The 13492-nt window shown below is 45.0% G+C and overlaps 1 protein-coding gene across 1 annotated transcript in view; it reads left to right on the top strand.

The window, feature by feature from the left end:
- Positions 1-13492, top strand: part of LOC101576799 (cytochrome b-c1 complex subunit 2, mitochondrial) — a 46157-nt gene that overhangs the window by 31586 nt on the left and 1079 nt on the right. The window contains exons 9-13 of the mRNA XM_023703284.1: positions 2899-3031; positions 3295-3494; positions 5962-6042; positions 8007-8083; positions 12220-12373. Coding sequence (XP_023559052.1) covers positions 2899-3031; positions 3295-3494; positions 5962-6042; positions 8007-8083; positions 12220-12373 — 645 coding nt within the window. The remainder of the gene's footprint in view (positions 1-2898; positions 3032-3294; positions 3495-5961; positions 6043-8006; positions 8084-12219; positions 12374-13492) is intronic.

A 13492-nucleotide genomic window follows, 5' to 3' on the forward strand; every position in this document is an offset into this window, starting at 1 on the left:
GTGGCCAGCTCAGCCCACCAGGGGGCGGGGCTGGCTGGCATGTGGTGCTGGGGGATTGAACCGCGGTCCCTGTGCTTTGCTAAGCTTGTTCTAAGTATGTGCTTTAGACCACTGAGCCATCTCACCAGCCCATAACCTGTCTTTAAAAAAGTGCAGTTTAATTTAAAAAAAAAAAAGGCAAAAGAGCCTAAGCAGACAATTTATGCAGAAGTATATGTATATGTGTCTGCTTTTTTTTAAAGATGGTTAGCCTCACTAATAATTTTAATGGTAAGATTGGCAAAAATTAGGACTGGTAGTGTCAAAATTGTTGGTGGGGGATAGGGATGTAACTACTCAGCAGCGCAGTGCCTGCCCAGCAAGTGTAGAGTCCTGAGTTCAATTACTGGCACCCCTCAAAAAAAATTATTGGTGGGATAGGTGTGGTGGCACATGCCTATAATCGTAGCAGTAGGGAAACTGAGGCAGGAGGAAGCTAGTATATTCTGGGGGGAGAATAGATTTATGAATAAATACACACATTTATAAAGTCTGAATGTTGATACTTATAGGTTCAGAAACTTTCAAGAATGTGTCCTACAGAATCACCTGGTCAGGCTTAGCGAGTATGTGCCTGAGAATATCACTGCAGTATCGTATGGCTTGTGGCTTCAGAACAGTACCTGATGCCGAGTTAAAGGGAGAGAGGGGTATCTCCCTTGCAGTTTGTAGAGGTGTCCGTCTGTAATTAGCCGCCTCCAAGGCAGCGCTGCACAGCAGAGGAGCAACAGTTCACGGCGGGTGGCAGCAGCAGAGCAAGCACGGGACCCTGGCAGCTTTTTCCGCCCCTCTTACACTATCGTGGCTACCAGGCTTAGGGCAGCACCAACCAATGAGTGGATTGATCCCAGCATTGCTCACTCCAGCTTTGGCCAACTCTGAAAAAGCACCGCCTATGACCTCATGAGGCTTTGGGGCACCTAGGCACAGTTTGGAGTAGATCGAAGTATAACTCACCTGCCATAAGTTTAACACACACCCTGCCCTGTTGGACCCAGGGCCTTGTGCTGCCCGGCAGGCGCTCTGCAGTGAGCCAGTTCAGGCCCCAAACACAGGTGTGTGGTGTTCCTCAGTCAGTTTCCGACCGTCTCCCCACCCCTGCAAAAACCCCACCCATCGGCAGCTGTTCTGCACTGTTTCTCCCTGCCTCTTACCCGTTAACCTTATCTCGAAAGATCTTACTGATTTAAATATTTTATATAAATGATCATATCACAGGTCGATTTTATAACAGACTTCTTTAAGCATGTTTCAGGGTCATACATATTCTCTTAGATTCCCATTCATGGCTGAAAAATAACTCCATTACCACATTTTGCCTATCTGTGTATTGACATTTGAATATTCACCCTTTAAGGATATTTGAGGGGGTTTTTGGTTGGTAGGTAGGTTTGGATTGGTTCAGTTTGTTTGTTTTGGGCTTTTATCTTTTGGCTTTTTGAGATAGGGACTGTATGTAGTCTAGACTGGCCGTGGTCATAGCCCCAGGGACTTGCTCCGATCCTCTTGCAGCAGCTTCTCAAGTGTGGGGGGCCTGGGCCAGCGTGCCCAGTGCAAGTGGTTTTGAATGTGGACATCATGTGCTAGTTTTTCTTGGGATACCTGGTTTCAGTTCTTTTGAGGATTGCCAGGACATGGTACCTATGTAACAACTGAGGAAATGCCAGATTATTTTCAGATTATACACCATTTTACATGTGTGTCCAGTTTTTCTACATCTTCACGAAAGCCTGTTACTTACTGTCAACTGCCTTTCTGTCTTAATGGGTATGAAGTGGTCATTGTGGGTTCAGTTTCATTTGCCTTAATGACCAGTGACAGTCATTTTTTCATTTTCTTTCTGGACATCTGATTAACTTCTTGGAGAAATGTTTGTTCATGGTCTCAGCCCATATTTTAATTAAGCTGTTGGGGTTTTATGTTGCTAGGACACCCAGGGCATCTGCTAGGCAAATGCTCTGCATTTGTTTTTTACTCGTAAGTTCTTTATATATATTCTAGATAATAGACCCTTACCACACACACGATTCATGGATATTTTCTCCCAACTTTTTATACCTTCTTGGCAGTGTTCTTTGATGGTGAGTGCACTATTATTTACCGTTGGAACATGTTCTTGTCCATCAAGAAGGGATGGATTATGTAAATGATGGCATATCCATAAGGATTTTTTTTCTTTTTAAATTTTTTTCCAGGACTAGGATTGAACATAGGATCTTCACACTGGGCTGTATTCCCGGGTCTCAATAAGTTGTCCAGGCTGGTCTCAAAGCTGAGATCCCAGAGTGTGGGTGTTCTAGGCATGCACTTCCATAGCTGACTGAATGGAATTCCTCAAACCATTAAATGTTTGAGTTTGCACCAGTCAGGTGCAAATTGTGAAAGATAATTTAGAAGTACTAGTAGAATTATATCCTTTTTTTTTTTTTTAGACAGTGTCTCACTATGTAGTTCAAGTTGGCCTTGACCCCACTCAAAACTCATGGCAATCCTTCTGCTTCAGCCTCCCAAGTGCCACTACCCTTGGCTCTCATTTTAAGAATAAGGGCTGGGAGTATGTCTCAGTGGTGGAGCATGAACTTGGGGGACTTGAGGCTCTGAATTCAGTCTCTAACACCAAAAGAAGAAAAAAGAGGAGTGATATTATCTGTACATTTTTAAATTAAGTATGATAGTTTAGCGTTATAAACTGTAAATTGGGGGCCAAGGAGATGGCTCAGTAGAATAAGCGCTTCCCTAGCAAGCGCAAGGGCCTGATTTCAATCCCCGGTTCTGCCAAAAAAGTAAATAAACTGTAAATTGATAGGGAATGACATGATGAGAAGACCTTTTTAGTAGTACATGTTTAATAACTTTTAGAAATTCTGGTTCCAACTTCTTATTTCTGTTCCAACAGGTGTGAGTCATCCTGTTCTCAAGCAAGTCGCTGAGCAGTTTCTCAACATGAGGGGTGGACTTGGTTTATCTGGCACAAAGGCCAAATACCATGGAGGTGAGCAGGCTGTGGTGTCATGCTTCGATTATGGGGAGGGTGTTTCCCGGCTGGAATAGCGCTTTGGAGTGAATAGGCTGTCGTTTAGCACTGTCTTGTTCCCCAGTAGGTGGCAAGTAGGTGGGGTAGGATGGCCTTGGGAAAGGGCAGGGCCACATGAGCTTCCTCTTGTGGGTGAGTACCCTGTCCTGGGAAGGACTGAAGCATAACATGAATGGTGGCCAAACTGTTGTCCTCCTCGTCCTCTGCCTATGTGGCCCCAGGTGAAATCCGAGAACAGAATGGAGACAGCCTCGTCCACGCTGCTGTTGTGGCAGAAGGTGCTGCGGTGGGAAGTGCAGAAGCCAGCGCGTGCAGTGTGCTCCAGCATGTCCTGGGCGCGGGGCCCCACGTCAAGAGGGGCAGCAAGGCCACCAGCCTCCTTTACCAGGCGGTTGCTAAAGGGTCCCACCAGCCGTTTGATGTGAGTCCAAGAACTTGGTGTCTCCTCCTGCTTTCAGAGGCTTAGTATTTGTGGTGTGACCCTGATCATCAGCTCTTAATTGCTCGTCAAAGGTTAAGGGAAACACAAAAAACTGATACAGTTGAAAAGTGCCGGTCTTACCTCAGTAGTGACTCTATCGGCTGTTCTAGCCAGGCGCAGTGGCACATTACTGTAACCCCAGCACTCAGGAGGCTGAGAGAGGACGATCACCATGAGTTTGAGCCCAGCCTGGAGTACATATAAAAACTCTGACTTGAAACCAAAAAACTTGGGGGCTGGGGAGATGGCTCAGTGGAATAAGCTCTTCCCTGGCAAGTGCAAGGACCTGAGTTCAATCCCCAGTTCCACCAAAAAAAAAATAGAAAAGAAACCCAAAAAAGGTACCATCTTTTCCATTCTAATACATAAAGGGGAATTGAATGCCTGGGGAAACATTCACACGTCAGTTCTTTCCTCTTACGGTAACATTTCAGATGTTATACATTACCCGAGGTTCTAACTGGTGTTCTTACTAGATAACTCCATTCTGTGTAGCCACTCTACAGTTTCACTGCCCTTTATATTTTCCAACGAAATGGGCAAGACTTTCACCAAGAAAATTCTTCATAGAGCCAGGTGTGGTGGTACAGGCTTGTAATGCCAGCAGGTGAGGCTGAGGCAGGAGGATTGCCCTGAGTTCAAGGCCAGCCTGGACTATATAGTGAGCTCTTATCTCAAAACAAACAAAAAATTGTTTACAGCCCTGCCTCTCCAGTTTAAGTAAAAGAAAATGACAGTCATAACAAAGTGTTCTAGAAAGTACCTTTTTAAGACAAGGAAACGTTAAAGCTTTCAAAATATTGATATATCGGGAGAATATGAAATACCAAGAAACAATTTTAGTGAGTGGGCATCGTTTGTTCCCATGTAATCGTGTAGAGAGCTCATAATAGTATGCCTTTTTATCTCCTTTGGTTCCAGCAGTTGAACTCAGGACCTTGTGCTTGCCAGGCAGGCGTTGTGCCACTGAGCTACATTCCCAGGCCTGGGATGCCTTTTTAAAATGCAACAAATGTACTGTATTTTAGGGCTGAGGCTGGTCAGAATTTGCAGTATACAGCATATTAGCTTTATGCATCATTAAGTCTTGGCCATTTGACACTTAACAGCAGAAATTGGAGTCAGTATTCTTGGTTTTGTTCCTGTTTAATAAACTTGATGAAGAGTTTTGTGTTTGGTAACGAGGGACCTTTTCCCATATGACTTCCCAGGTGTCGAGCACATGGAAGAAATGTGCATGGCTGGCTTTGCTGTGAAGCCCCTTCAGGCTGCAGAGAGCCTTAGGGCTCCCTAGAGCACAGTGAAATCCAGTATCTTAGCCCTAAATTAAACTTCGCTATTTTAATTTCCCCCCGATTTTTTTTCTCTTCATTCATAATCTGCTGCTTTCTTAATGCTTTACTTTTTCACCATTGAATGTAACTAATATTTTTGTGTGGCTGGAGTTTAATCTCCAATCTGATAATTAATAAGATTTCTAGTTTGAAATTTGGGGTTTGAGTAGTACAATTTTAAAATTATAATGAAACTGTTAAGAAACTCAGGTGGTGATCAGATTTGGAAAGAATGAGAATCATTTGAATCATTTGTATAAAACGTGGGTTCTTACCAGCCACGGTGGCACACATCTGTAATCCCAGCACTTGGGAAGCTGAGGCAGGACGATCACTGCGAGTTCAAGGCCAACCTAGGCTACATAGTGAGACCCTCCCTCAATTAGAAGAAATTGTGGGCTCCGGGGCCCTGACCACAGGGATGTAGGTCAGTGGCTGTGTTGCCAGAACCTGAAAGTCTGCACTTGAGTGACTCAGGTGATTTTCTATGTTAAGTGGTATAAACACTGCAAAGCACTATGCAGTCGCTTTTCCCTTAAGTAGGCAAAACTGCTCAGCCTGTGAGCACGCACTGTCTCTAAGATTACCCAGAGGCTAAACTTTCGTGGGTAATGGTTCTAGCGAACATTTTATCCAACCCTTTGACTTGTGTGTAAGAGAAATGAAAGCAAATAGGTGAAAACACTCAATACCAGCAGCACACTGAAGCAGATCTAATGCCAGAGTCCATAGTGCATACCATGTGGCCGCTGTTTGTTAGAATAACTGTGTTTATGTTACTATTCATCAAAAGAAAGTTGGAAAGAAAACAATAAAGAGAAGAATGAACAATTATGGGCGCTTTTTTTTTGAACAATTGTTTTAGAAAGTTTTAAATGGAAAAAAGTTAAAACCATTGCAGCTCTGAAAGAGGTAACCTGTATACAGCACTTCAGCTCTTAGCAAGACTTGTTAGGTGAAGCATTAATCGATTTTCTTACGCTGTGAAGGTGCTGGTGACTGTAGGCAGCCTGGAGGAAACTGTCCCTCTGGCCTGGGAGAGCACCCTCACATAATGCTTCCTTCCATTTCAGGTTTCTGCCTTTAATGCCAGCTACTCCGATTCCGGGCTTTTTGGGATTTACACTGTCTCACAGGCATCAGCGGCCAGAGATGTAAGTTTCAAACTTTCCTACTCTCATAAACTTAATCCCCAAATTTACATGGTTTTAGATAAAATAATTTGAATGCCACCATTTATCAGCATTGTCTGTATTGTGCTGTCACTGAAGTGTGTCTAATACAGGAATATCTAAAAATGCCTGCTAAAATTCCAGGAAAGCAGGAAAATGTCTCAGTATTGCGGTTCCACTTAGACAGGTGGGGTTGAGTCAGCTCTGCAGTATCTAATTTCACAGTCCAGGAGAAGTGAAGGTTATGATCTGTATATGCTAAGCTTCACTATAGAGATTTCTTGGAGTCACAATTGTGAGTGAAAAATTATAAAAGAAAACTGGAAGCTCGTGTTCTGGAAAACACCACCACTTAGGGGGCAGATGACTAAGGAAAGTGGCCAGTAAGACTGGAAGGGAAAAAAAGGCAGACTGGAATGCCAGGAATGAGAAAATAGGTGACCCCATTTTGATCCACCACAGATTGGGGTCCACCTCAGAGCAGCAAGCGAGGGCATCACTGGCAATCTTAGCTCTCCACAAAGTAGTTGTAAGTGAGTTTTAATGTGGTTAGGGAGTAAGTGAGTGAGAAGTCAGGAACGATGGGCCCCGCCTCGCAGGGAGGAGGCCGACAGCTTTTGCAGAGTTCAGACACTGATTTTTTAAAAAACAGAGTAATACTGGAGCTAGAAAATGATAAATGGCTCAGATCTGGAAAAGCAAGAGCAGGAGGGATCCAGACCATGAGTGGGTTGGGTTAATCTTGGAGGTAGAAGTAGTAATGTCCAGAGACAAGGAAACTCATATTGGGCCAGGGAGGAGGCCAGGCCATGTGTATGGATGAGAAGGTGGGGTCCTTGAAAGGAGAAGAGACTTGGGGCAAGCAACCTAGACGTGTGACTGGCATCAGCAGTGGGGCAGGGATCTCCCCAAAATGAGTGCCTGGGAATGCACAGGGTAGTGAGCCAGGTCTGCTTTCTAATTTTAGGTCTTTAACATTTACAGCCTTAATGGAACCACGGGAGAGGCAGGCAGGTTGGAATCTTGCACAAGTCCTGCGCCACTCAGAAGCAGCAGGAAGATAGCACAGAGTTCAGAGCTCTGTCAAGAGTGACTGAAGGGATGGTCCATAGTCACAGGCCGGACAGGGCAGCTTGAGAGAAAGTGGGCAGTGAAGGGAGTAGAAGAGCCAGGACAGAACTGAGACCAGAAGCTTGGAATTGGGAGCTCGGAATTAGGACGGGCGTGGCTATGGCAGTGCGTGGCTAATGTGGAAGGGACATGTCCTAGAACTTAGGTGCCTGGGACCCTCAGCAGTGGGCCCCGATGGAGCCGGGGTTCAAGTGGAAAAGGCATGGGCTGGGCTCCTCCATTCAGCACATTTCCCAAGCATCCACCTCACTGCAGCTTGGTCCCTCTTGACTCTGGTGTTCCAGGTACAGATAGAGGAAGGCTTGCAGATGGGCTGTGTGTGGATTGCACTTTCTTCTGCGTGAATAGTAGGAGACAGCAGTGTTAACTACATGACTCCGGAAGCCTGGAGAAGTTTTAAGAAATGTTTGGAGGTTTTTCTTGGGGGAGGGGATTGGGTTTTTGGGGGGTGTTTTTTGTTTATTTTTGGTACCAGGAGTTGAACTCAGGACCTTGCCAGGCAGGCCCTAGTGCCACTGAGCTATATCCCCGGCCCCAGAAATGTGTATTCTCTACAGGCGAAGCCAAGTCCAAGTGTTGGCTCTCCACCACCTTCTCTCCTCTGCCGCTTACATTACATAAACCCTGGCTCTTGGGTACTACAGGTTGTACAAACAGCAGCGTTCAGGGCTGTGTGGCCACTGAGAATTGCAGGTAGACGTCGCTGTTTTTAAAGGCAACTCCTTCTTGCGCTTTGGCCCAATAGAGGAGTGTTGGGGCTGCTCGGGAGCCTCAGCGCTGGCCAGGGGTGATGGGTTTTCCCTTGTGTGTCTTAGGTTATCAAGGCTGCGTATAACCAAGTAAAGGCAATCGCTCAAGGGAACCTCTCCCCGGCAGATGTCCAGACTGCCAAGTAAGTTTCCGTATTACGTGCTTCATGCTTATTTGAAATCTTGCTTGCTTATTTGAAATCTGTAGCTTTTCTGGTTATGCCGTCTTTACTACGTGCAAGGATTAGAAGTATAGAAAGTATTGGACAGGAAGGGCTGGGGTGTAACTCACGCTAGAGCTCTTGCCTGGGAGCATGAAGGGCCTGGGTTCAGTCCCAGCACTGACTAAGCAAGCGAGCAAGGGAATACATGTGCAAATGAAGCCTAGAAGAAGAGTTATTAATGTTTTTGTTACTTTCTTGACCGTGCATTTGTAAATGCAATTGTTAATATTGTATATATTCATTTACATCCTTTTCACTAGCATGTTTATTGTAGAAATTCAAAAATTACCCCCAAAACATGATCAATTCCACATCAGTGATTCTTGCCCTGCCCTCTTTTTGGCTGTTCCTAGGGCTAAATGCCAGGTCCTCACTGCACACCAGCCCTTTTTTCTGTTTGTTTTTGAGGACCTTGCTGAGTTGCCCAAGCTGAGCTTCCATCTATGCGACGCTGCTGCCTCGCCCTCCCAGGGCCCCGGTACCACAGGCGAGTACCACATATCCAGCTTTGTGATTCCTCCCTTTTTTTTTTTTTAATTTTTATTTATTTGGGCAGGGGGGCCAGCTCAGCCCACCAGGGGGCGGGGCTGGCTGGCATGTAGAGCTGGGGGACTGAACCGCGGTCCCTGTGCTTTGCCAAGCTTGTTCTAAGTAGGTGCTCCAGATCACTGAGCCGTCTCACCAGCCCAATTCCTCCTTTTTTAATGTCATATTTCTTTTTATGTACAGTACTAAAGACATGTCTTAACAATATCAATTGGTGGGCCTGGGAGAGATGACTCAGTAGAATAAGTGCTTCCCTGGCAAGCACAAGGGCCTGAGTTCAATCCTCAGTTCCGCAAAACTTTTTTTTTTTTTCCTGTGTCAAAACCAAGAAACTTATATTCATATAATTAGAATTCTCAAAGTAGAAAGGAGTAGGCAATAAATATTTAAAGATTTAAAATTTCTGAATTTAGTTCATCTTGTAATACCACATTTCCAAGAAAAATGAACCTTTTACAAAGACATTTAAATAAAATTATACCAAGATACACAAAAATGAAATTGTCCAAAACTTTTTTTTTTTAATGTTTTTGGCAGAACCAGGGATTGAACTCAGGCCTTTGTGTTTGCCAGGCAAGTGTTTATTCTACTGCGCTATCTCCCCACCCCCATGTCCAAAACTTCTTGTACAGAAAAAAAATCATTAAAGCATATACATAAAAATATTAACTATGGAAGAACAAAATTAAATAGCATCTTATTCCACATTAGAAAAAAAAGGACCAAGTTTGTAAGAAACTAGATTAATTAAAAGACTGAAAGAAAAGATTAGTCCTCTTTGAATTTTATACTTAGCAAACATACCTTTGAAAACTAAAAGTAAGACTTTCTAGTTATACAAACTTGAAATATTTTAATACCTCCAGAAGTAGCATATAGGAAATAACAAAGAGTATAATTCAAAAGGCAAGAGAAGTTGCAGTATGCTTCCAGATGAACAATAAAGAGCTCTCAATATGATAGTTATGGGGCCGGGGAGATGGCTCAGTAGAATAAGTGCTTCCCTGGCAAGCACAAGGGCCTGAGTTCAATCCCCGGTTCCACCAAAAAAAAACAAAAAAAAAAAATGATAGTTATGCAGGACTATATAAAATATATTAGATGAACCCTTATTTAAAGGTCATTGCAGATTTCTATGAAACAGACACTGGTCATTTTCTACTGTTGAAAATAATAGGCTAGGACCAGGGTTAGAGCACCTGTACCACATCATGCTGGGCACCCCCCACTGCACCCCTGTACCCCACCACCACACTGAGCTGGTCACCGAGTCCAGGCGTGGTGGCACACACCTATAATCCCAGTGCTGGGAAGGCTGGGTAGTGAGACTCTGTACCAAATACATTTTTTTAAAAATTTAAAGAACAAAGAAAATAATGGGCTATAAAAGGTATCTTTAGGCTTAAAACATTTATTTTGTATTATTGCTTGCCCTCCTTATCCTTTCTGTACAGATTCAGTCAAGCACAGGTTTTGAAAAGGGGGGTGGTGCATCTGTGCTGCACATGGGCACTTTTTCCCTGTCTTGCCCTAAACGACACAGTGTGCCGAAAGTCTGGTAGCACGCCACTGTGCCAGGTGTTGCCAGTGGTAACCTAGGTGACTACGTATACAGGTGATGACGCATGCATGAGGCACACGTGCTGTGCCATCTTGCACGCCAGTCCTGAGCATCGCAGGCCGTAGCATCCAGGGGCTCCTGGAGCCAGCGTGAGAGGACAGCGTGCACTGGGGACAGCTGAGTCTTGGGTAGATTCTCAGCTGGGCTTCCCTAACGTGCTGTGTTCCATGTATTTTTTCCTAAGGAACAAAAAGACTTGTCACTGTTGATTTTTACATTCCCTCTGTCCAGACTAAAAGTGCTACCACCACCTCCCTCCCAACTCGGTAGTACTTAAGGGATTTTCCATTAACTAAAAGAGACAGATTTTAGGCAAAACAATCTGCATTTTCATCCAGCAGTGTAGAGCACTTAAGGTTGAGGCCATCTGCTTAGTTCAAAGTCAGCACCATGTAATTTCTATGGTTCCTTAGTGCCGCCTTCATAGGCGGTGTAGCAGTGCACGAATTACAGCGTAGGAGAGAACCACCTTTCTCTTCCATTTTCTGTTGCTAGTTTTGTTCTGAAGAACATTACAAAATTGCATGCCTTTCTCTTTTCTTTTCGTCCTGTTCTGGGGATTGAACCCAGGGCATTAGGCAATAATTCTACCACTGAGGTAGATAGCCAGTCCTAAATGTGCATGTATTGAGTGAGTGTGACACAATTTATTAGTTGTATGCAGGGAACCAAGATAGGATTCAGTTCAGTTTGCTTTTACCAGAAATAAACAAGTATGGGAGTGAATTGAAATACTGAATTCACTTAGGTAAAATCTAAGCCTCACTTACTATTTAAGAAAATGTGGACCAGCCAGATAGCTCAGCAGATTAAAGCACCTGCCTAGGCAGACGCAGGGGCCAGAGCTTCAGTCCCCAGCGTGCCATGCCAGCCCCGCCCCTGGGACACACTGAGAAGTTTGAGACTAGGTGCTGCAGCAGGCCTGTAATCCCAGCACTTGGGAGGTTGAAAAACAGGAAGGATCACTGTAAGTCCCATCTGTGTACCCTCTACTAAATACATTGAAAAAAAAAATTTTTTTTAAGTTTTCTGTTAATACGTATAGCATAGTTTTAAAGGTAAGGCAGTATGTAGAAAAACAGCTTTTGGTTACTACTTTCAAGGTAAATTTGATTTACACCATTGCAGTAAAGTTGATGTTTTTCCTTGTAAGGCTCTGAGTCTTCCTGTAGTGAAAGAGAAAGAGGTGTCACTGTTGAAGGGCAAAATTAATAGCCTCGGGGTAATGTTTATTTTAGGTAAAAACCTGAAGTAAGCCAAGAGTGTGGTAAGACTGCTGTATTACATTGTGATTGCATCTCATGGGAGTCTTGCTATAGAATACCAAAGGATAATTTATTTGAGGTTCATGTAATTTAATGCCTTATTGAAAACCATTTTATAGGGAATAGTCGTTTCTTTCCAGGAGAACTATGAATTGGGTCACTGCATTGTATTTGAAATTGATCCTTTGTGTCCGTCGCCTTGAAGTTTGTGGGCTCCTAAGAGCAGCGGCAGCCTTCTGCCCTGCACGCTGTCCTCACAGAGACACATCCCGACACCTTAGGCGTAGTCCCACCATCCTGCCGGGATGGTGCCCTAAGAGCCGGCTCCCTAGGAATATACGCACGCCAGGAGGAGTTACCTCTCGTTACAGTAGTTCTGCCTGTGTCTAAGGTGTGCTTCAAAATCAAGAGGTAATCTGTTGAAGTTTTGGTAAGGCTTTAAGTGTTACGCCTTTCCAAACAGTAATGGAAGTAATAGGCTATTTTGTGAGCCGAAAAGTAGCATTCAGGCCTTCAGCTGCTAACCTGCCTGTTTACCAAAACCACGTTGCTGCGTTTGAGGCACGTACCCTAACAGAGCCTCGCTCTGTAACACTGACTGACTGCTGCCTCTTACTGGACAGGAACAAGCTGAAAGCTGCATACCTGATGTCGGTGGAGTCCTCCAAGGGCTTCCTGGACGAAGTCGGCTCCCAGGCTCTGGGCGCTGGCTCCTATGCGCCACCATCCGCAGGCCTTCAGCAGGTGGACTCAGTGGCTGATGCCGACGTCGTGAGTGTAAGCAAATGAAATTTTACCGTGTAACATTCAAGAACGTCAATGACCCAGTTTCAGCAGGCATGTACAGGCTTTCTTGAGCTAATGTGTTCTCTTGTTGGGGGTGCCTCTGTTCCTCATGTGGAGACAGGAGGGCTCATCCCCATCAGATCATACATAGCATCCGTGCTGAGGGTGGTGGTGCCTGTAATCCCAGCACTCGGGAGGCTGAGGCAGGAGGAGCACTGTGAGTTCAGGGCCAGCCTGGGCTGCATGAGCGAGTTCAAGGCTCCCTGTACTACATAGTGAGACTCTCACAAGAGGAATGACATCCTCGTCTCTCCTGGTGTCCGTATCTCATCCCCATCCTCACTCTTAATCACTCACCATTCAGTTAGACCAGTTTAAATTCTTAGAGGTCACGAAGAGTCCGATGCTGGCAGTTTTTTATGATTTGATCCAAATAGTAGTTAGCTGCTATTTTTTTCTCACTCATCCCCAAGAAGGAACTTGGGCCTGCCAGTCCTTCAACATCTAGTATCTCGAGATGTTACTCACTTGGTTAGCCAAGGCCCTTCTGCTGCTTGTGCCTTCGTCCCCACGTGGGACTGCTCCTCCAGGACTGAGCTGTGAGAGAGAACTGTTGATGTCTTACACGGTGGGTCCTTCCGTTGCCACCCGCCTGATGTGCAGCACCTTGGGTCATGACCAGAACTGTAGTTTTATGTTTCGAATTCCTTTCTTATTTATGTATTCATGTTGTGTTTTTCTTTAATTTTGTATCAGAACTGTAGTTTTAACTTATGACCAAAGTCTTGGATTGTGACCCAGTTAGGGGCCGCTTAACTTACACAAGTAGTCTTTGAGCAGGAAATAATGGCATGAGGAATACCAGTATAAAACTTGCATCTTAGCGATGATTAGTGTTTTGAATGACTCAGACTGTTTGCCACTGTAGTGCAGCAACGGCTGCAGCCCTACCTGAAATCACCCCACCAACTGCAGAGCCCCAGGCCTCCTTGTCCACCCGCCCCGCCTGCAGAACCCCAGGTCCCCTTGTCCACCCACCCCGCCTGCAGAGCCCCAGGTCTCCTTGTCCACCCGCCCCACTTGCAGAGCCCCAGGCCTCCTTGTCCACCC

The sequence above is a fragment of the Octodon degus genome, unplaced genomic scaffold, assembly GCF_000260255.1.
Source record: "Octodon degus isolate 3935 unplaced genomic scaffold, OctDeg1.0 scaffold00001, whole genome shotgun sequence".
Classification (NCBI taxonomy): Eukaryota; Metazoa; Chordata; class Mammalia; order Rodentia; family Octodontidae; genus Octodon; species Octodon degus.